Source organism: Nelusetta ayraudi, unplaced genomic scaffold (assembly GCF_046127955.1).
Source record: "Nelusetta ayraudi isolate G7.1 ecotype Tasmania unplaced genomic scaffold, CSIRO-AGI_Nayr_v1 ptg000155l, whole genome shotgun sequence".
Lineage (NCBI taxonomy): Eukaryota > Metazoa > Chordata > Actinopteri > Tetraodontiformes > Monacanthidae > Nelusetta > Nelusetta ayraudi.
This window is the reverse complement of record NW_027466205.1, coordinates 240,153-261,610: the sequence shown is the minus strand read 5'-3', so window position 1 is coordinate 261,610 and position 21,458 is coordinate 240,153. Positions and strand designations below refer to the sequence as shown.

Genomic DNA, 21,458 nt, shown 5'->3' with positions numbered 1-21,458 from the left:
AGATTAAAGTCACAATTTCATGAAATGTTTTACTTTATTCACGAATTTTCAACTTAAAACTTGAAATGACAACCTAAATGAAAGTCTCCTTCATCTAATATATATTTTTCGGCCCTAATCCTCATTCGTACAAAACACTTTGTCAGGATGCTGTAAACAAAAGCAACGTGTGTTTTCTGCCACTATATAAAATTTCTTTGGATGAAAAATTTCACGAGGCAGCTCCAGGTCAGGAGAATTAAAAAAAAAAGTCTGAAATATTTGGATCACATAAGATTAAAACTGGCATGACATTGTGATGCCCATTAAATACAATTGCGTGAACCGTATATTTGCAGCACTACCACGATTAAGGCACATGAATATTGTGACAGAGCAGGACGGAGAATCAAAGTCTTGAACGCAAGAGTGCGCCGGTCCTGTTTGATTTCTAATCTCTCCCAACGCTCCTTTCTATAAAAATGCAACTTCTATCTGTTGAGCTGCTGAGGACGTCAGAGGAACTCGCAGGCTGCCGTAAAGTTCTCAGATCAATAAGAAAATCTTTCAGAGGTCCTCCAAGGTTGTCTCTGATTGGAAAACACTCAGCGTGTTATGATGATTTGTAGACTTGGATCTATTAAAAGACCGCAGTTCTGCGTCCGATAAGACTTTCTCACAGACTGCGCAAAAAGAAAAAAAAAGAAAATCCACACGGAAAGGTTCTGTGTTTTCTCTTTCCTCTCAGTTCCATGTGAGAAAACCTACCTGGACCAATGAATGACCAAAAAAATGAGGACATGAAAGTCTGGCGGCGAACGGGGACAAACACACAACACGGCATGCAGCGTTTGGTACTGACATCCACAGGGGGCGGCGAAGAGCTGAGCAGCAGTGGCGCGCTTCATGGCGGGCAAGTCCAGCATCACCTTGGACTGTGGAAAAAGGATAAAAGCATCAGACGGACGGTGCGGCTGTTGATCGGGCTTGACAAAGACAAGCGACTGAAGGAAACTAACTGGTGAAGCCCTGACAGTACGATGAGAGAGAACCTTAACTGGCATCACTGGAACGAGCCTCGTTGACCCCTGAATTTTTCTGGCTGTTCTGACGGAGGCCCACGGAAAAATAAATAAATAAATAAAAATAAAAAACAGAGATGGAGTGAGGGAGGAGGAGAGAGAGAGAGGGAAGGATGTAAAGTCACTGGGATCCCCCCCCCCCCCCCCCCCCCCCCGGAGTGAACCGGAGAGACAGATTTTTAATTAACCAACTCCCTGGCGAATGGACCTTCAATGCCGGCTCTTTGATTACTGAGCGGCAGGGCTCGAAAAAAAAAAACACAAGAAACTTGCAGTGGTCAGCATTACGGCTCGAGGAGTGCATTAGCCTGTAAACAACATTTGCCCGCTGTGCGCGGCCGAGTGTGTGTGTGTCTTTGAAGCGGCGAATTTGAAACAAATTGGGAGAAAAATGTCAAAAAATAAATAAATACTTTCAGAGATGGCAAACCGGCCAAATTGCTCGTTTTAATTGCGCAACAAATGCAACGGCGATCGGCTGCGCTTAAAAAACAAAAAACAAAATCGTATGCGACGTCACCATGGGCTGCGTCTCGAACAGCGAGTTTCCAATCTGCTCCTTCATGACCGCGTCTGACAGCTGCATCTCCAGGTCGATGAACACCAGCTGACGGCCGCGGCCTCTCCTGGGCTTGTGGGGGGGAGGAGGAAGAGGAGGAGCGACGGTGGCCTGGCGAAGGAGAGAGGAAGCGTTATGTCTTGACGACGGACAGCACGATGGATGGACTGCTCGCGACTTATTTATCGGAAATTAAACAACGATGAATGTACAAGGCCAAGGGGTTGAGCAGTTAACATCTTGCACTAGCATATTTCTAAGGAAGCCAGTATTGTCACTTCCCATCATGCCTCTGTAACTCACATGATCTATTTGGCCAATCAGAACTATTCTACAATGTATCTCCAATGGAAAGGTTTGCTATGAATCGGGTTTCAGGTCCCAGTCGTCCTGTCAGCCGTTTTAAAGGCGTTTATTTTTGTATTGCGGTCTATGGGAAAAATGCTTTTTGGGCTCATGGGATTTTTTTTTTTGTCCACTGGGAAAAAAATCGGTGTGCCGCCATATTGCCAGACTGGTATCCAGTTCTCATAATACATCCATGACCTGACAGCGCATTTCGTATTTAGGGTGAATGCTCGCGTCTTCAAATAAACCAATGAAGAAGAAGGCGGACGAGGCTTCCAGGTTTGGGTGCGCACTGCGCAGGCCACGGTAGTTCACTGGCGAGCTCGGGGGAGGGAAGGGAGAGTGAAAGAGCGCTGCAATCTAAAATGTAACCACTTGATGTCGCAGTTTCTTCTTCAAAATCTCCAAAGATTTCACACTTTTAAGTCTTTAATCAACTGAACTAACTTTTTTTTTTTTTTTAAGGGCCTCCTGCCTTCATGAGTCAAGATCCAGCCTGCCATCCACGTTGGCGATCCTCGTCTACGTTGCCACGGCGACGGCACACAACAGCTGGCGGAGGTTCCACCTGACGTCACAGAGTCGCCCAGTTAAACCGGTTCCCGTGCGTTTTCGCGGCCGCAGCCCTCGGCGTCCCCATTGGAAAATCTCAACGCAGGACCGCTCGTGCGCGGACACGCCCATGCGCGCGCGCGCTTTCCTCCGAATGTTTCCGACCGCCATGAGTCACGAATCGAAGCAGACGGCGGCAAGTCAGCGCTTTTGCCACGGTCATGTGTTTCTTACACAATGGCACGGCTGCATGGGAGGTATTTTTAGCCTCACAATGACACAATGACGTCGGCATCGTCCTTATCATTGGCTTGTTTTCTAGTTTACCCGGGCGGTATTCGTTCACACTTCTGTTTTTTTCTCTCCGCACATTCGCGCAGATACAATCCAGAACTCACCTCGTTCTCGGATTTTCCTCCACAGGGCGGGGTCAGAAGGTCGACCTTCGCCGGGGTGACCTCGAGGTCGGGGACATCCAAAGGAACCGCCGCGGTGCCCAGACCAGGCTCCTTGTCCGGCAGCTCCGGCCCCAGCAGGTCCTTCAACAGCCTGGAGCGAAGACACGGTGAATCATTACGGGGTGAGAGTCGCAAGCAAGCAAGGTTCAAGTCAACAATTGCTTGGCTTTTTTTTTTTTGTTTTGGGTCCATCAAGACTGACTGGTTCAAGGCCCCGGCTCGGTCGGACTCTGCGCCTGCCGTCTCGCTGGGGTGCTGCTGCCCATCGCTGTCTGTTCAACACACACAACGCACAACAGAGACGACGCTAATAATTTTCTTCTGCAGGCAGAAGAAGAGCGGCCCGCGGACATGCAAACGCTGCCTCGTGAACGGAACAGAACGGAAGCGAGACGAGCGCACACCTCCGAAGAAATGGTCCGACTCCTCCATCAGGAGGTCGAGCTCTCGGGAGGTGAGTTCAGGGAGATCCTCTCCTTCGAAAGGCTGGCGGACGGGGAAGATTAAATTGTGAAGAGAAAAGCGAACAGGAGCAGGCGCGGCTCTGTCTTTGCAGCGGTGCTCAAACTGATCAATAAAGCACTGCAAGTGGTGGGAAATTAATTAGCCAATTCGTATGAAATGTAGTCGTACGAGGCTAAAAGAAACAGAAGACAGGAAGCATTGGGATGGTTTGCTGTCACCCAGCCGGGTGGAGTTTTACCTCTGGGATGTCCGGCGACAGGCTCTCCGTCTCTGCCACGGTGATGGCGGCCTGGAACACACAACCACTTATGCTGCAGGTGATCCAGCTGAGTTGCATTGCATTGTATAATCTAATCAGGGTTATTTGGTCCTGTTATTACCGTTACTATTATCTCTGACAGCTTTTAGTGGTGGGGAGAGAAAAAATAGACACCAGTGCAGAAGAGCTACAAGAATTTAGTCTTCTTATTTTTGCCTCACTGGCAATACACAACAACATGATTTCCATTTGTTTGTGCAGCCAAACCTTTTTGAAAACGCACGCAAAAGAAAATCTCAATACAATAATTGTGCTTGTGAATTCCGAGGGTGTCCGACAAACCCTTTTGACCCGTCCGCAATCGCCACCGTGCACCACTGGCCGGGACTTTTAGTGTGGGTATAATCGTCATCTACCTTTGCTGCCGTGTGCTGCTGCTGTATTTTCCAGGGGCTGGGAAGCTGGTGGGACTCCATCACGCCGAAGAACGGGTCTTGAGCGCCCTCGCACTCAGTCTTCTTGCGCAGTCCGTCGGGCATGTCCAAGGCCGGCCTGCCCGGACCAGAAACACGCGGATTACGTCTGACCTCCTGGTTTAACGGCTTCCCACGCCGATCAATGACGCGCAAAAGTGTCGTAAAGACGCGGTCGCGCAAACCCGCAGGGCTCGCGTAAAAAATGCCGCCGCCCCGACGACGCAGTCCATTGACTATTCCCGAAGTTATCAAACGAAGAAGCAACCCCGGCCCATCGCTAACTCAGTAAAACACCAGGTCTCCCGCTTATAGACTTAGAGTTCATTCTTGTGTGTGTGTGTGTGTGTGTGTGTGTGTGTGTGTGTGTGCAGTGTGTGTGCAGACCTGTGACACTCCACCATGTCAACACGGGGGCCGCTGTTGAATCGCAGCAGGCGCTCAATGGTCTGTTGGGCCTCCTCTGGGAAACAGGAGCAGCGTTAGCCAGCACCGTCATTTTCCACTTTCCCCCGAGCGCGCTCTCTCCTCTCGCTGGAACAAGGGCTACTTGTTGGACATTTTTTTGGCTGAGACGCGTGGCGAGGGGGGTGGGGGAGAACGTCGTTAGGTTGACTGCACAAGCATGCAGACAATGTTGTGCAATTAGATGTTATTTTTAGCGTTTGTGTTTGAGCTGTTTGGTGTTTTAAAACCTGAAATTTAAAAGGACTTAAAAGACAAAAAAAATGCATTAAACAACCCCTCCAAGGCCCAACGTTAATCATAATTCACTGGAGATCTAAAGCAGGTTTATTTTTTTCTTATTGGAAAATGAATCACGCCAGGCTGTTCCGCATCGGGTCCTGGAAGGAAAATCGTCCTTGTGGCTTTGCCGTTCCCGCTGAGCGTGACGACGTGATTGTGATTCTCCCTGCCGCCGCCGCCGCCGCCGCCGCAGTGACAGGGCTGGTGATTTAAAAACCGGATGAATAGAGGCTGCCGAGCTTCATCTGCCGATATTGGATTCGTCAGCTCTGCGCCACCCTCTCAATCAGACTTGTCACGGGGATTTCGCAGATGTGTGGCGACAGATTTCTGCATCTTCCCGCCGGTGACTGAGGCAACAAGCACATCGATGAACAGCTTCGGACTTGACCCAACCTTGGGAAGTCATCTTGCACAAAATGTTACTTTTAAGAATGAAGAAAGAAGTGCGTTTCAACAAAAAAAAAAAAAGAAGAAGAAGAAAGATTGTCGTGACTCTTTTTAATTTAAATGAGTCTGGTCTCTTATTTTCTGAAACACCCTTTAAAGCCTATTTTAAAAATGCGAATTCCGATGACTACTTCCACTAAGGCCCACTTACAGATCCAGCTGAGTGAGATATCTGAATTCATTTGGCCGCTTCATCAATAGTCATTGTTAATCAACTGCGTCCTACTCGCCTGATGCAATTAAAAGATTGCAACACTGTGATGGGTCCCATCATCACAGCCGATCACTAACATTACCGACGCTGGCAAGTCAAAGTTTGCAGCCCGGCTTGAGCAGCTGCACCCGGTTCCCCTCACCGAGCAGGAAGGCGCACTGCTTGTGGAAGACCAGGACCACTCCGTACTGCAGCTTGGACGACAGGTAGAGAGAGAAGCGAGGCCTGGGGAGCCCGGGTTGAGGCGGAGGAACCTGAGCCGTCACATAGTCCATAATGTCCTCGCTGCACGTAAGTCACAAGATGCATTTAAGACAATATTTTGTCTTTCAAACCTAAAGAATATACTCCAGAATATTCCAATCGAGAAACATCGCTGTTATGTTATCTAATTTTCTTTGGAGGTCTGTGATTTAATTCTTCAAAAATCTTTTGGTTTTATGTTTTTTAGTGGCATCTTAAAAATAATGCATCACAGTAAAAAAAAACAAAAAAAAAAACAACAACAACCAAAAAAACAGCATTATAAGGCAGCCATGATTAATCAAAACTACATTTTTATTCACAGTAACAGTAGAGCTGTAAAATAAATACTATAAGCCGCACCATCATTTTAATTGTGAATCTTACCATGTTTTTTGGACGTCGACTTTGAGATATTCTCTCCTAGTGACCTTGATACCTCTGGTCGCCGCTAACCTGAAGGCAGAAAACACACTTATTGTATGTCTGACGTTTGCTATGTCGGAGCCCAATGAAAAGCAACAGAAACGAGGGAGCAGATCGATAAAGAGCTTCGATCCAAGGGAAGCAATTGGAGCGGATTGTTTAGAAAACTCACCAGATTATGGAAAAACATCCAGTGTGACGTTGCAGGACATTAGGGTAGTAAAACATCCTGAGATCTGTTTAGTTAGCTTATAAACGGGCCAAAAGTGGAAAACCTATGAGGTGACGCGGGAAAGAAAATCAGGGTTTCCCGCTGCTCAGGCTGGAAATAATATATATATGTATAAAAAAAAGAACACCTGCGATGCGTTCATGGATCGTGTGGAAATCTCATAATCCATAATCGTGTTATTGAGGCGTGATGTATACAGCCGCGTTCAAGTGTTTCAAAAATAGATCTGTTTGGTAAACAAACATGTCACTTAGTTGCTGGTTTTCAAACATAAAACAGTCTTCGTAAAACACAAACAAATATTTAGTGATGTTAGTAATATAAAGTGACTTAATTTCTAATTTATAGCATGGTTGAACACTGTATTCAAGTATTAAAATTTGACTATTTGTTTTTGCTTCCGTCTCCTCTAGTTAAAAGCCATTCATCTAGAAGGTAATATTCTATCTGCACGAACAAACATGAACATTTCTTACTAATAAGAATTAGTGTTGTAGCGTTTAGTTTTTCTTTTTTTTTTTTTACACACTGCGTTTATTTGTTCAAAACTAGAGGAAAATATGACGTCATTCCGCTCATGGGAAGTGGTGAATGATTGGCCACGCCTGCAATGCGTGAGGTTCAGCCACGCAGTGAACGTCGTCGTCGGGGTGGTGCTGTTTGGCGGTGGAGTGAGTGTGACTGAAGCCATTCAGTCTTCACGCCAGGAGGAGGAGGCGGACGCGGACCAGTCCGGTTGGAGTTACTAGCCTTGATTTTTTCCCCCCCTTTTCTTTTTGACAGAGCACTTCGAGCACTAAAATGGCGTATCACAGCCCGTACAAAGCCCCGCCGCATATGAACGCGCCCGCGGACCAGGGCTTCCTGTGGAATATCTTCCAGAGGTGAGTGCGAGGAAGACGGCTTCAGTCTCCCCGTAGTTGCCCCGCTCTTCTCCGCAGTGGGAAGTGCCGCCGTTCGCGGCGACGAGGGAAGGAAAAAAGACGAGTGGAAGGCTTTGGGTGGAGTAACATTGCCAAGTGGTTTTCTCATGTGAACTCCGCTGCTTTTGACTGACAGCAGTTGCCCGCTGTCGGTTTAGTGATTTTTCACCCCCCCCCCTTTCAGTTCCGGGGTTTTTCTCGGCCGCCGCGGCGCTTTCTTCCTGGAAACGGTGAACGCCGCGATATGAGAGCAGGGGACTAATTACGAGCGCGCGCCAGTACGTCACGGTAGCCTACTTTGTACAGTGTCATCGTCGCGAAAGTGTTGTACGTGTACCAGTCAAAGCCTGGTACGTGTAGTACGCGCGTGTGTTTTAGTGTACTACTCTACTACACACTGCATAGTATAGTAACTGAGGTCCCGAGACCTCCAGGAGTCCTTGAATGCGTTTCTTCTGCTTCGCTCAGCCTGAAACATTTCGACATTCGACGGTTTTTTTAAAAAAAATATTTTTAAATTTTATTTAATTTTATTAGTAAGAGTAAATATAAGCTGACATTTAATGCTCAAAGTGGTCTTTCTGCCCCTTGAGACCCCGTGCTTCCCTGAGAGAGTTCCTGAGTTGAGGTTCTACCTGACGCAATATGCTCCTCCTAATCTCACACACACCTCGCCGTTCCGTTTGGACGTGGGTGAATCACTCACCTCTGCTGACTGAAGCCATAAAATGACGTTCTTTTACTGGCCCTGTGCTTACGTTGAACACTATCAATGGCCGCTTTTCGCCCCAACGACGGTCATCCATTTCAGCGCGGCCTGACTCAAAAAGTGTGTCAGCAGCTGAGAAGGTCACAGTTGACGGCAGGGAAGGGAAACAGTTGACGTGCCGTGGCCCCTCTGGTTGTAGTACGCGATTGAGTTATGTAATACTGCAGTGGATCTCTCTCTCTCTCCCTCTCCCCCACTGCTTTGCTTTCTCACAACATTGAGATGCTGCACGCATTGCACGACTTGAAACACCCCGCACTAATTATTTATCAATGGCGCCACCCCTTCCCTTCCCAACCCTCAACCTCAGGAAATCAGCCTTGCAGCTCAGGTCTCGTCCATCCTCGCCCCTCATTTTCTTCCGTTCACTGCACTTTTTTTTTTTTTTTAATGATCACAAAGCCCAGTGGGTCCACAATGACAAATTGTGGACCTACGTTGTGCTGCTCCTGCCTCGCGTGCAGCATCTTGCCGCACGCCAGGCAACACCGCTGCTGGAATTCCCTCGGTCATGTGAGAGCAGTCAACAGAGCGTAGCTGATGCCAGCGGCTTCCAGATCTGTGATTTCAGCGGCACGACAAGTGCTGTTTTTTTTTTTGTTTTTTTATGGAGGCGCAGGTCTCCATATGCGTTCCGTTTCACGGCCGTGTGTGGAAGCTGTTTCGCCTCTTGAGCAGGACGGGTGGCGAATCGGTGGCCGCGGAGTGGAATGCGGCCAGGCTTTGAGGTTTTGTCAAGCGGAGGAGGCGATGGATGGCTTCAAAAATATTGAAAAAATGCAAGGTTTGAGCCGTGTTCAGACTGCCAGCCAAAATCCGATTTTCAGCCCATCCAGATTGAAAACGGGACTACCGATTTTGTAGTCTGAATAGTCACAAATTTGAGCCGCGTTCAGACTGCCAGCCAAAATCCGATTTCCAGCACATCCAGATTGAAAACCGGACCACCGATTTTGTAGTCTGAACAGTTACAAATCACATGAAATCAGATTTTTGCAAAACAGATTGAAACCACCAACGGGAGGTAGTTTCAAATCGCATTTGGGCAGATGCATCTTAGTCTGAGCAGCCCCGAACACACCCCTCAGTTTTGATCGGATGTGAGAACAGATCTGATTTGAATCAGATTCGCCTGCAGTCTGAACGCAGCTTCGGTCGCTACTGCACGAGGACAAGGTGTTCCCTCTCGCTGAGCGGTAAAAAAGAGAGTTCAACCGTTTGGATGTTGGAACGCAGCCCAGATGCCTCTGCTTGAATTTATTCTTGGACCTCTAGCGGATCTATAATATGAATAATAGATACGCGAGTTGTGAGGAAGTCTGACTCTTCGTCCATCTCTCAGGCAATGACGCACACATTTAACCTAACCCTAACCCGAACAACAAAATGCCACCGCTGGACAAACAAAACAAAATTTGTTTGCCGTCGCTCTGCTTCTGCTGAGTGAACAAACGGCGCAGTGCAATGTCCGAGACTCATGACTGACTAATCGGACAAAGATGCCTGTTGAACCTCGCAGAAGAACGCGTAAAGAGTTATTGAATTTAGGAGAAAGCGCAAATTTCCCTTCTCCTTTCCCACAGTGACATCACCTCGTACTTGGGTCATTTATACGGAAACTAAGACTTGTTTTATTTCCTTTTTTTTGTTCCAACTGTTTTTCCAGCACGACAGTTCCCTCGCAGGGAATGATGAAAACCAGGGGGAAAAAAAGTGAGTGGAGCAACTTTTTCCCCCTACAATGTTTTTGTTGTCCCGCTGCTCATAACACACGGCCCTTTATTCAGACGCATTAAAAGATGGAAGAGCCAGATGCTCGGCAGTGCGCGCTCAAGGGCAGAAAGTTTTGTTTTAATTACGTTTTTGGTGTTTGTAAAGTTCTGGTGAGGTGACTTCGCCTCAGGCTGGAGGGAAGACGGTTAGAAATAGAAAATATATACTTTTACTTTTGAAACCATCCGCATTAGAGCTGGGCAATTTTGGACAAAAATAAAATCCCGATGACTATTTTTTTTTCTTGATTTTTTGGTAAAACTACAAAAGACAATGGAATAAATTATTTCAAGTATTTTCTGTTTATTTTGAAAGAAAAATGGCAAAGAAATTTCCCTAAAGTGTAGCTGAAAGATACTGTAAATCCTCCATAGGTTTAGTCAAGTGACGACGTTCACATTCTTCTTGACCAAACAAAGATGAGTCCTTCGAGATCCTTTGGGATTAATGAAGCGAGAACACAAATTAACCCCCCTTGTAGCTGAAGTGACAACCTTAACTGTCTTTCACCAAAACATCACTTTCAAAATGAAATGTTTTTCTATCATCTTAAACAACGATGAAGGAATAAAGTGCACAAATTTCACATTTTCTAAATAAGAGACAGCAATCTCGGTAGCACACAAGAGGACAATCAATTAAAAAATTTCCCCTTTTTTTTTTTTTTTTTTAAATCTTGACTAATAAATCCGATTTGGATTTAAAATCGATTCATTGCACGGCCCTAATCCGCATATGTTGTTCGACATACACCGCGGCCTCTGCGACACACAGGTCCCATTCACAGACTGTTGCCAAGAGCCTCCATACGTTTGTTTGCCTTCGTTTAGGTGAAGGGACACATAGCTGATATCCCAGTGAAAGATGGCGGCGGGGGGGGGGGTGCGGCTGTCACAACTGACGGAAAAAAAACCCAGCCCACAAACCAAACCATAGGACTCGGCCGGTCCTGTATAAACAGAACTGGGGAGGGGAGGTGGAGAGGCAGGGGTTTCCCTCGCGGACTGCCGGTCCCCTGGTATTCCGACTGTGTTTGCAGAGCGGAATAGGGGCAGGGCAGGTTGCTAACGGAGGGACTGAGTCACTGGATTCACTGTGGAGCCCCATTATGTCACATTGCTGCTGCTGAATGAAGTCACTGGTTGGCAAGAAGAAGAAACAAGCATGCGACTTGTAGCTGCTGCATATCTCAAAGTTGTTAAGCAAACAAAGGAATGGCCTTTTGGTATCTCTTTTTTCCACTGCGCCACACCCCGAAGGGGGTTCCCCCCTTTTTTGCTTAGTCATGAGACAATACCGACAAAGTCGTGACGCGTCTGGAAATCATTCCTCAGCTTTGCTTTGACCTCGGTCAAACACGAGGCAATGGAAAAATAAGCCCGGATGTCGCACAAAGACATTCTGTGTGTTTTGCTTGCACAATAATTGAAAAGAAACAAAACAAAAAAAATCCCAGAATCAAAATCTCTGCATTTCAGTGGACATGCACAGACACAGAAATAGAAAAAGATGTTGTTTCAATTTTCACAGAACATATCCGCAGTTAAAGGCAAAACGAAAAACCGTAATCGTTCGCTAATCGCCAAACTGTCACGACTCAGAACTTTATATCCAGCTTATTCGCTCCATCAAAGAGCTTTTTTATGCTATTTAAAAAAAAAAAAAAAGCTTCTGGCTATCTCTGTTTATTTAGTTTTTTTCTCGCTTTATATTCACCTTTGTATATTCGTCCTCAACCGGTAGCGCAACAAATTGTCCCGTCAACGTCCACTTTCGTTTTTTGCACCCTCTCTCCCCTCTCGGAGGCCGCGTGGGCTTTTAGCCAGGCGGCTGGGCGGACAGACAGGCGGCCCTCTGTGTCGCAAATTGCCGGGGATGCAGACGCGTGCCCGGGGAGATCCGGTTTCAGCCGGTGGCCGTCGACGCCCGCGTGCCCATTATGTTGTGGATCTAATCTGCGCTCTCCTCCCGCAGGGTCGACAAGGACCGGAGCGGAGTGATATCGGACTCGGAGCTCCAGCAGGCCTTATCTAACGGTGTGTACGCGCATCTCACCTCCCCCTCCTCCCCCTCCTCCTCCTCCTCCACCACCTCCTCACATTTTCATCGCTTCCTCCCTGCCCTCACCTCCCTGCTCCTCTTTTTTCCCTTTTTTCAACTCTCCGCCTCCCTTCCATCTCCTCGTTACACGCCGCTGCTTTCCGCCCCGTCTTTTGATTGAAGCTACTGCCAAGCAGAAAATGGGTAGCGGGTTTATTTTTATCCCAGAGGGGGCAGGTGAAGTGGATCAAGTTTTATTTTTGTCCTGCGACTAAACGGCGGAAGACGCTGCTCAGTGGCTCTTCAAAGGGACGGCGGAGATGCGAGAACAGCTCCGCACGTACGTGTCTTAATGTGCTTCTCCTGCGTGAAGCTATAACCACGGGCTGTAGTTTCACCACATGGCACTGTGGCACCGGTGCTGTGATGTCTAGGGATGTATATCATGAGGATACTTTTATCAATACTACTACATTTAATTTATTGTTTGAAAAAATGTCATAAAGATTCAAAAGTCCTTTAATTGAAGAGGGGACGCACCAGCAACATCATCATACAACTCAACAGACTAAATACTACATACAGCCGTATGTAAAACCAGCAGTGAATGTAAAAGTCCTTCTCTACCAAACTGGTTGGAGGGTGCCTGACAGAACTTCTCTGGAAGGAGGGCTGTGACCTGGATGAAGGGCTCTGATCGTCAACAATTTTCATGGGAAAACATACAAAATTAGATAGCTCATTGACAGGACTACGGAAGAGGATGAGGGCCACAAGAAGAGAAAAAAAATTAAGATAGAATTGTAGTATTGAAATCGAGATTCAAGTCAAAGTTTAGAGACTAAAGTTGACATAAAAACACAGAATTTTGTCAATAAAATAGAAATTTTGCAATTACTGTCAACAACATTACATTACTGTGGGTGAACCTACATCTGTTTTCAACCGTTCACTTTTAACTGCAGGCAACTGGGTCAATCCACCATCCACTTTATTCACAAAATTTCCACTTTATTTGCGTCAACTTTATTCACGAAATTTCGACTTCATTCACGAAATTTTGTTTTGATTCACAAAATTTCAACTTAAAACTCAAAATAAAAAGTTAAATAAAAATCTCCTTCTTGTAATATTTTTTTCTCTTCTTGTGGCCCTAATCCTCTTTCGCACAGGGCCGCTAGCAGTGCTCCTGTCATTACAATTCGGTATTATCGGCATCGAGCCAACTGACGACTGTTTCAGTCGATCCGGGTCTTCCAGACTGAAAGTGTCGTTTTCCCAACTGCAAGGGAAACAGAAGAGTTGTGGGAAGTGCAACGTCCGTTCGCTGCCGGTCCGCCCACGTCTCACACATAAAGATCTTGTTCAAAAAGTGGCAAATAAGTGCAAATTTTTCTGATTGCACATGGTGCAAACTGCGCCTCACAAACGCTCCTGCAGTCTTACAGCTCCGGCATTGAAACAAATTGACTCTGGCTAATGATGTGAAGTTCAAAACGGGGCGGAGAGCAAAATCCATGCACAGAGGAACAAACGGGATGGGCTGCTGTTGACGGAAGAAGGGTAGTCGATGTGGACCGCCGCTCCAGCTCGGGAGGAGAGTCCGAGCGGGATTAAGAGTTTCGGTTCCCCTCCATCCCCTCCTCTCCTCCCTTCCCCCTGCGATCCCTTCGGGGGAAGTTGGGGAAGCGGCGTTGAATAAAAGATGCGGCCCATCTTCTCACATCCCGGCACGTCGAGTCGCTTTTGCTTCACGCGGGCTCAGAGGACGAGAAGCGAGCGGCCCGAGCTTCACGACCCTCAGCTCAGGGTCATAGTCGGCCCCGCCCACAAAATACAGCGCGCCCCGAACGCTGTGTTGCGTGTGCGCGACAGCCGTCTTCCCCCCTCACCCCCCACCCCCCGTTACATTCAAATACATTTTCTCCCTCTGTTTCTCTGGGCACTTCAAAGCCGGCAGCGAAAACAAAAGAGGCATTGCAGCCAGAGGCGGCGCTGAGAGAGAGAGAGAGAGAAGCTCTTATCAGGCTGTGCAGCGGCTGCGGCTCAGCATACTGATTAAAGTGTGTGTGTGTGTGTGTGTATGTGTGTGTGTGTGTTGGCCTGTGCAACTGAGCTGTTGGTCGTTTTTGCCTGCAATTCGTTTCAGGGTCAATATCTAATAAGCAGTAGGGATGCAAATTATCGATGAATTCATTAGTCGTTAGTAGATTGACCTTACCGATCGATTCACAGTTAATTGATGAGCGGCGATTTGTCCTGAGAACCTAAATTTCATCATTTATCCTCTGACTTTAAGTTGACTTCTTTTAAAAAAAATTAACTTGGTTGAAGTATACTTCCTCTGTAAAAATGTTTTCAATTAATCGCGACTGATTTCATTTAATCATGGAAATTCTTAATCGACAACTGATCGACAGTCGATTAATTGTTAACATCCCTAATAAGCAGCCGTTCGTTCATTCCGACAGACCTCACGCACTGTACATGTGTGTTTTCCGTCATCGCCGCGTGATGTTTTCCTCCATTCCGATCAGTTCTTAAGGCCGACGGGTGTTGTGTCCCGACCGGCTTCCGATTTAGCCGCCGTCAGCCGGTTCGACGCACATTCGCAAACACGCTCAAAATGCTACCGATAAGCAGCCCACATCGACCACAGCGAATGTGCTTCTGTAAATGAGGTCTACGTGCTAGTAGTGACATTAAAGAAATGACAATAAAGAAAAATAAGAAACCAACAATCTTTTGCGTGGAGTTGGACTCGACCGTCCTCCGACGAAGATCAAAAAGCATGGAATTTGTGTCGAATCTGCTGTTGAGAGCAAGGAAACCAGTTCAATTGGAAACCAGTGCGGACGCAGGACGGGGAGGACGGGCGTGAACAATTGAGGCCCACGTGGCCGAGATAGGGGCGGGCTCCTGCGAAGGGCTTTTTGCGATGGCCGCGGGCGCCCTTCCTCCCACTCCGCTCCAGGAAAACGCTCCGCTCCGTCTTTTGATGTCTACTTCCGAGAGACTGGATGGTGGGTTTTTTTTGTTTTTTTTTTTTCTTGGCGCAGCTCCTTAATCTGCCAGGCTTGATCTTAAGGTTCAACTCTTTTCTTCTCCGTCTCTCCAGAAAGGCATCCGCTGCGGTTGCCTCACCCCCAGTTTGAGTAGAGAGGCAATTGCGGCCGCTCGCGCTGCTGAACGACTGCGACGTCTGGCTCTGCAGCGACGTTTGCTTTCGGTCCCCGTTTTAGACCGGTGATCGCTGCACGCGGCCTGGTTTCGGATGATTATCCCACGCGGCTCGCATCAACAAAAGGGGCTCGGCAATTATTTCTGCTGCAAAGGCCGGGTTTTTGTGCTGGCTTCGACTGCGGCCAGAATCCACCTGGTGGGTCATCTCGTTTGGACGTCCGGCGCGTTTTATACCTCGGAAATCATTTCTCTTCCCTCTCCTTTGTGCTCTGCCTCTCTCTCCCACACGCTGTCCTCTGGCTGCCCTCTCTCGCTCCGACCGTCCTCTCCTCGCTCCTCAAGCTTTTAAGGCCCCGCCCACCTCCTCTCCCCGAGTTCCAGGCGACTCCAGCTCGCTTCCGCACCTGCGAGCGGCTCGTATCGCGCGCTGCTCTCGCGAACACTGGCTCACGCGCAGCGCACCATTAGAAATGCGGTCAGTCCGTTATTTCCTGCGATCCGATGAAACTGTTGAAATTTGAATTGGCAAATGGATAAATAACTGCTAAAAAATGAACTGAAGATGACTAATTGCTTGTCTTTTCATCCTGGAACCAGTTGAAACGAGAACTTGAATCGACTCGAGCCGATGAGTTGTTTCACGTTTATTGGAGTGCATAGGCGAAGGGATAGCGTTGGAATTTTGCTGACGTGATCGGGGCGTTGCAGACTGTGGAAGTGCCAGCAGCAGCAGCAGCAGCAGCACTCGCAGCAGGAACAGCAGCAGCGTCTCTCATCCTCTGGTCTGCTTCGTTCTGCATGCTTTGTCCCTCTTTTTTTTTTTTTTTGCTTTTGAATGCCTTCCTTCAGCATGGTTTTTAGTTTTGTTTCAATTTTTCCCGCAGCTGAATAGTGAAAGAGAGACACTGAGGTGTCGGCGGTGTTTGCGATGATCCACTCGGCCCCTCCAGCATACACCCTGCTGCTGCTGCCGCCGCCGCTGTGTCATCCGTCGTCGTCTGACATCACCCACAGACACTTGAGAATGAGTCACCGACTGACCCACTGGCTCATGCTTGTTTTTTTTGTTTTTTTATGGAGGATGACACACATTGATTTGGCTGACTCCTGCTTGTTGGCACACATCTTATAAAAAAGAACACGTGGGTTTATTGGTTTATTGGATCCCCATGAGCTATCACAGTAGTGGTAGCTTGTCTTCCGGGGGTCCTAAAATTAATTTAAAAAAAACAATATTAAAACACGATAAGTCAGCAAAAATAAAAACTCGGACACTTGCGACATAGATAATCCAGGAAAAAATAACTAGGTCTGTCAGCGTTAATGCATTAATCGCGATTAGTTAAATATAATGGCGTGATTTTTTAAAAATTTTTTTAAATCAAATTTCAAACGTTACTACGGTACTAACCCGTAGTCGGCCCCCTGGTCAATTTCTGCTCAGAAGTGCTTTACATGATGGGCTTTAAACTGCCTTGGAATGCAAAACAACAGAATTTTACACATGCAATTCAAATCGTGATTAATTGCAGTTAACTACGAAGATTCTGCGATTAATCACTATTGAATAATGTTTCTTTTTACAGCCCTGTTAACAACTCAAACAGCATTAAGTATTACAGGCCAAACTACAACAGAATATATAATAAAGAATATGTGACAGAATATAGAATGATAAAACAAACTCAAGGATAAACATGAAACTGCTTGTCTTGCCGGCTCAGGAAGTCTGGGCTCTAGCGTGCTTCTGGGACTTTTGGACGACACGTGGAAAAGCTGCTCCGAATTCTGGTTTCGCCCGTTGGAAAGTTGATAAATATTTGTTTAAAAACAAACAAACAAAACAAAACAAAAAACACAGTTAAGCCCTTAATGCGCAGCGAGACCGCTCCTGTTTGTTTACGCGGCACGTGCGTCCGAGTGCGTCACCCGAGCACGCTCGCGGTTTTCCGCTCTGTTTTTCCAACGGGCTCCTTCTCTCCCCCCAACCCCTCCGTGTTTTTCATGCCGACTGCCCCTCCTGCTCGCCCGCCCCCACCATCGGCGAGTGAGAGAGTCCCAGTGTGCCGAGTGGACAGAGGGCAGATTGTCCCCCGGTTGGCTATCGGGCGCCTACACGGCCGCGCACAAACATCTTGAGTCACACTGACCTCCTCACACCAGGCAGCCGCCGTCTGTCAGGCCCAGTCTGCTGGCAAGTGTGTGTGTGTGTGTGTGTGTCGGTGTCGTTAGGTTTGATACATTCTTTTATGCACAAGTCTCTTACTCACTTTTTTTTTTTGCCTGGGACAGGGGTCGGCCAACTTTTTGATAGGTTCTAAAATGGGCTCGGGCAGATGGATGGAGTGCTTTGGTGACCCACCTCATAGGAGGAAAAAATATATCATGGGGGGGAAAATGCTTTGAAAATGAACCAAAGCGTTGCAACAAAGTATGTGTCTTTGAAGCCCCACGGTATGTAGCCCTTGATTGAAATGACCGGTAAAACAACGTGGTTGAAATGCAGCTGTTTTATACTTACTGACTATTGATATAATTTCTTCAAGTTCAGTTGGCCGGATTAAAAAGCTTAACGGGCCGCACATGGCCCCCGGGCCGTAGTTTGCCCGTGCCTCGACTGGAATCATGTGCATTCATTTAAAAGGCCAACACACGTTACTCTGCGACATGACATGCGAGTTTTTACATCATTTGTTAACTCAGTAAAAACTGCAGTCTCATGATGATCGCTGTGGTTTTTTCCACACTTTGCTCAGCCACGACCCCGAGACCCCGACTGCTTTTGGAAAACGTTCAGGGGGAGTGATTTTTCAGGTCAGCGCCAGAGGGTTCGGGTTTCCGCCGCCAAAGCGAAACAAAAGCGACGCCCCCTCACCTCTGCTGCCGCGGCGGCGGCGGCGGCTCATTTGTCCAGCTCTCTTTTCATCTTTCTTCTTCTGTTTTTTTTTTTTTTTTTTTTTCCCAAGCCTTCTCCTCTTCACCTCCTGCGCTCGCTCATCTTTACCCACCCAAGGAAGACAGTGTGACGACTGAAATGAAATGGCTTCCTTATCTTGCATGGTTGCACATTAGTAATGAAACCGACTGCAAAGAGCCACAGATGAAATTGGCTCTTGGGTTTTGTTTTGGCGCGAGGGAGGAAGTAAGAAAACACATTACGACAGATCGTGTGTCTGTAATTGCGACGACGCAGTAACGCAACCGCTTGGTTCTTTCAAGTGGCTTCACTTCCAGAGTAACTCACCAGGGTATTGCCGTTAACGCCGATGCTCTGTCTCGCAGGCACATGGACTCCCTTCAACCCGGTGACGGTGCGCTCAATCATATGTAAGTATGCCCCCTCCTCCCTTTTAGAATAGAATAGAATAGAATAGATGTTGGGGATGTTAACAATTAATTGATTATCGATTAAATGTCGATTAAGAAATTAATCGACTAAATTAAATTAGTCGCAATTAATTGAACATTTCTTTACACAAGTAGTCATTCTAACAGTGTGGTGGCAGGAAAGAGCAAGTCACCTGTAGATGCTGTGATGGTCATAATATACCTAGAGCAAGTTACTTTTAAACAACTTTTTTTTATTCAAATAAAAGTTGAATTGTGACCCATTAGAAGTCAACTTAAAGTCAGAGGACAAATATTTAGGGTGTTTTTACTGTTCTCCAATGTAATAATGGGTCACATTTCACCCTCAACATTATTTAAGGGTTAAATAATGTGCTCCTGACACATTTTTCATTGTGAAATTTAAGTTCACAGGAAAAATCGCCGCTTATCAATTAATCGTTTATTGATTGATCAGGTCAATCAACTAACGATTAATGAATTAGTCGATAATCTACAAAAAAATAAACGCTACAGTAATTACAATAAACATTCAGGTCTTACCTATATACAAAACACAAAAGCACATGTATAAAAGAGTCAATTGTACGGAGGAATAAGCAAGGTTTTGGAAACCATTAGTTTTTGCCATTCAGTCCAGAAAAATTTTCTCTAGTGCATTATATTTTACACAGCGGCTTATGTAAATGTGTGAACGTCTGAAGGTTTTTGATGTGCAACTTTTACACTAAATCCCCGTTAATTCCGTGCACATCCCTTCCTACTGTATCATCCATCCACTGTTCAATATTCCGCTAGCCAGAGGCCCGTCGACTGATAACACTGACTTCTGTTGGAAGGTCATTTCTTGGCTTTTTTTTTTTTTTACTTTTTTTTTTTTTTTTTTTTTTACCTCTGCCGTCTCTGTCCCTTTGCAGCCATGTTCGACCGGGAGAACAAAGGCGGGGTGAACTTCAACGAGTTCGCCGGCGTGTGGAAGTACATCACGGACTGGCAGAACATCTTCCGCACCTACGACCGGGACAACTCGGGCTTCATCGACAAGAACGAGCTCAGGCAGGCTCTGACTGGATTTGGTGAGCAGCAAAGTATGGCAAGCGTTTTTTTTTTTTTAATACAATTTTAAATCCCACGTGTGGTGGAGGGGCCCCGTAGCTGCTCGTAGGACCGACGGTTCTCTCTGGGTAAAACATTTCACGTTGTCGTCTTCTGAATAGACCTGGTGTGTAGTTTGTAGCTCTGTAGTTTGAACGTGATGGTGCTGTTACTTCCTCTTCCAGGATCTTCCTGACAACTCTGTCTGCCAACCTGAAAGCATGATTTCTCCCACGAACGTTACTTTGTAAAAAAATACACATCCAACTGTTATTCGGCATGTCATGTTGTCCCATTTTTCCCAGATGCAGTCTAAATTGCCAATCTGTGTGCAAAGCAAAGCTCTGCCAAGAACTTTTGTCATGGATGATACCTCCGTGTTTGCAGGTTACCGTCTGTCGGATCAGTTCTACGGCACGCTGATAGAAAAGTTTGACCGGCAGCGGAAGGGCCAGGTAGCTTTTGATGACTTCATCCAGTGCTGTATTGTACTTCAGGTGAGACTTCACAGCAAGTCCTTCAACGCTTGACTGGTGGTTCTCTTTCTTTTTAGTCCCTCCATGTTCTCACATCACGGCGGTAATGAATGCTCTTTGCTCCACCGCCCAAAATCACAACAAAGCTGCTCCGGTATTCAGCGCTCAAAGGAGGGCTGAATTATGCAGACACATTTCACTCTCTTTGATTATTCATCCCCCGTCCAACTTCCACTTGCGCCCGCGGCACTTTCATTAATGCCGAAGCCGATTTTTTTTTTTTTTTCCCCCGCGGACACAATAAAACGTCATTTTGTCTCAGCCGTCTTCCTTCTCTCTCCCCACCCTCCGCAGAGATTGACCGACGTGTTCAGGCGGTACGACACGGACCAGGATGGCTGGATCCAAGTTTCATATGAACAGTATTTATCAATGGTCTTCAATATAGTATAACTCAAGCGGATGTTTGGAAGAAAAAAAAAAAGAAAAGAAGAGCACAACAGGAGGACTGAACTGTGCCAAAGTTGGCATGCATCTCCTCGGCGACGTTTGCCAAGGTGGACGCTGCAAGATAATTTTTTTTCTCTTCATGATTTGGACCAGTTTCACACCATGTAACTAATCTTGAACGCTATAAATTTAAATTGATCTTATTTCAGTTGTATTTTCGTTCATAACACTTTTGAACAATATGTCTGGAGGTACATCTGCTGGTGTGTTTGTACTTGAGGGGCGAAAAAAACAAAACAAAACATAACTTGTAGTGATCCATGACCAGTCTGAGCTATGTTGGTGTTGAGGAATATTATGGGCACACTTTTGTCTGTCTGTACATCTGTTCGTCCGTTATCGTCAACAACATTTTTAAATGTCTTAACTCTAATTGAAACACTTAAGAAAATAGCTGGAAAGATGAAAGAAAGTGTGGGGGAAAAAAAAAAAATTATGCTTTGTAAATACGATTGTAAGACGTATTGCATGCTGTTCAGGGAAATTTAGCCCCGTGTCGAAGCATGCTTTCCCTTAACTCCCTGTCTTTTCCCCCCCTCAGCCCTGTTTTGCTCAAAGCCATGTTTACAAAAACAGTGAGATCAGGAAACGCCTGACTTGAGATTCACTGACATGCCAGCTTACATGCCATATTTGTACAGAGTTATTTTTAACAGCAGAACTCAGATGTTAGAACACAGAAATATTGGTAGAGGGTGGGGCATAATGCCTTTAGTGCGGCTTAATTTCGGTGCATGATGCCTTAAAATGTTGAAGAAAAACCCACACAAACAAATCTTTTATTAAAAACAAGAATGAAAATCCGTTTGATGTGTTTTCTTCCACCTCAAAAGTGTGTGTGTGTGTGTGTGTGT

The 21,458-nt window shown here is 46.4% G+C and overlaps 1 protein-coding gene across 3 annotated transcripts; it reads left to right on the top strand.

Moving 5' to 3' along the window:
* Window positions 1-2,433: 2,433 nt before the first annotated feature.
* pdcd6 (programmed cell death 6) lies at window positions 2,434-21,408 on the top strand. Of its 3 annotated transcripts, XM_076013686.1 has the most exons (8): window positions 2,434-2,720; window positions 2,901-3,100; window positions 7,271-7,371; window positions 11,927-11,988; window positions 18,458-18,502; window positions 19,441-19,611; window positions 20,006-20,115; window positions 20,449-21,408. In XM_076013686.1, the coding sequence occupies exons 3-8, from the start codon at window positions 7,289-7,291 to the stop codon at window positions 20,545-20,547; spliced, it is 570 nt and encodes a 189-aa protein (XP_075869801.1). In that variant the 5' UTR covers window positions 2,434-2,720; window positions 2,901-3,100; window positions 7,271-7,288; the 3' UTR covers window positions 20,548-21,408. The 3 variants fall into 3 exon arrangements, with proteins under 3 accessions (XP_075869801.1, XP_075869799.1, XP_075869800.1); XM_076013684.1 differs by lacking the exons at window positions 2,434-2,720; window positions 2,901-3,100 and adding an exon at window positions 5,448-5,877; XM_076013685.1 differs by lacking the exons at window positions 2,434-2,720; window positions 2,901-3,100 and adding an exon at window positions 5,462-5,877 and having other exon boundaries at window positions 19,441-19,599.
* Window positions 21,409-21,458: the final 50 nt, after the last annotated feature.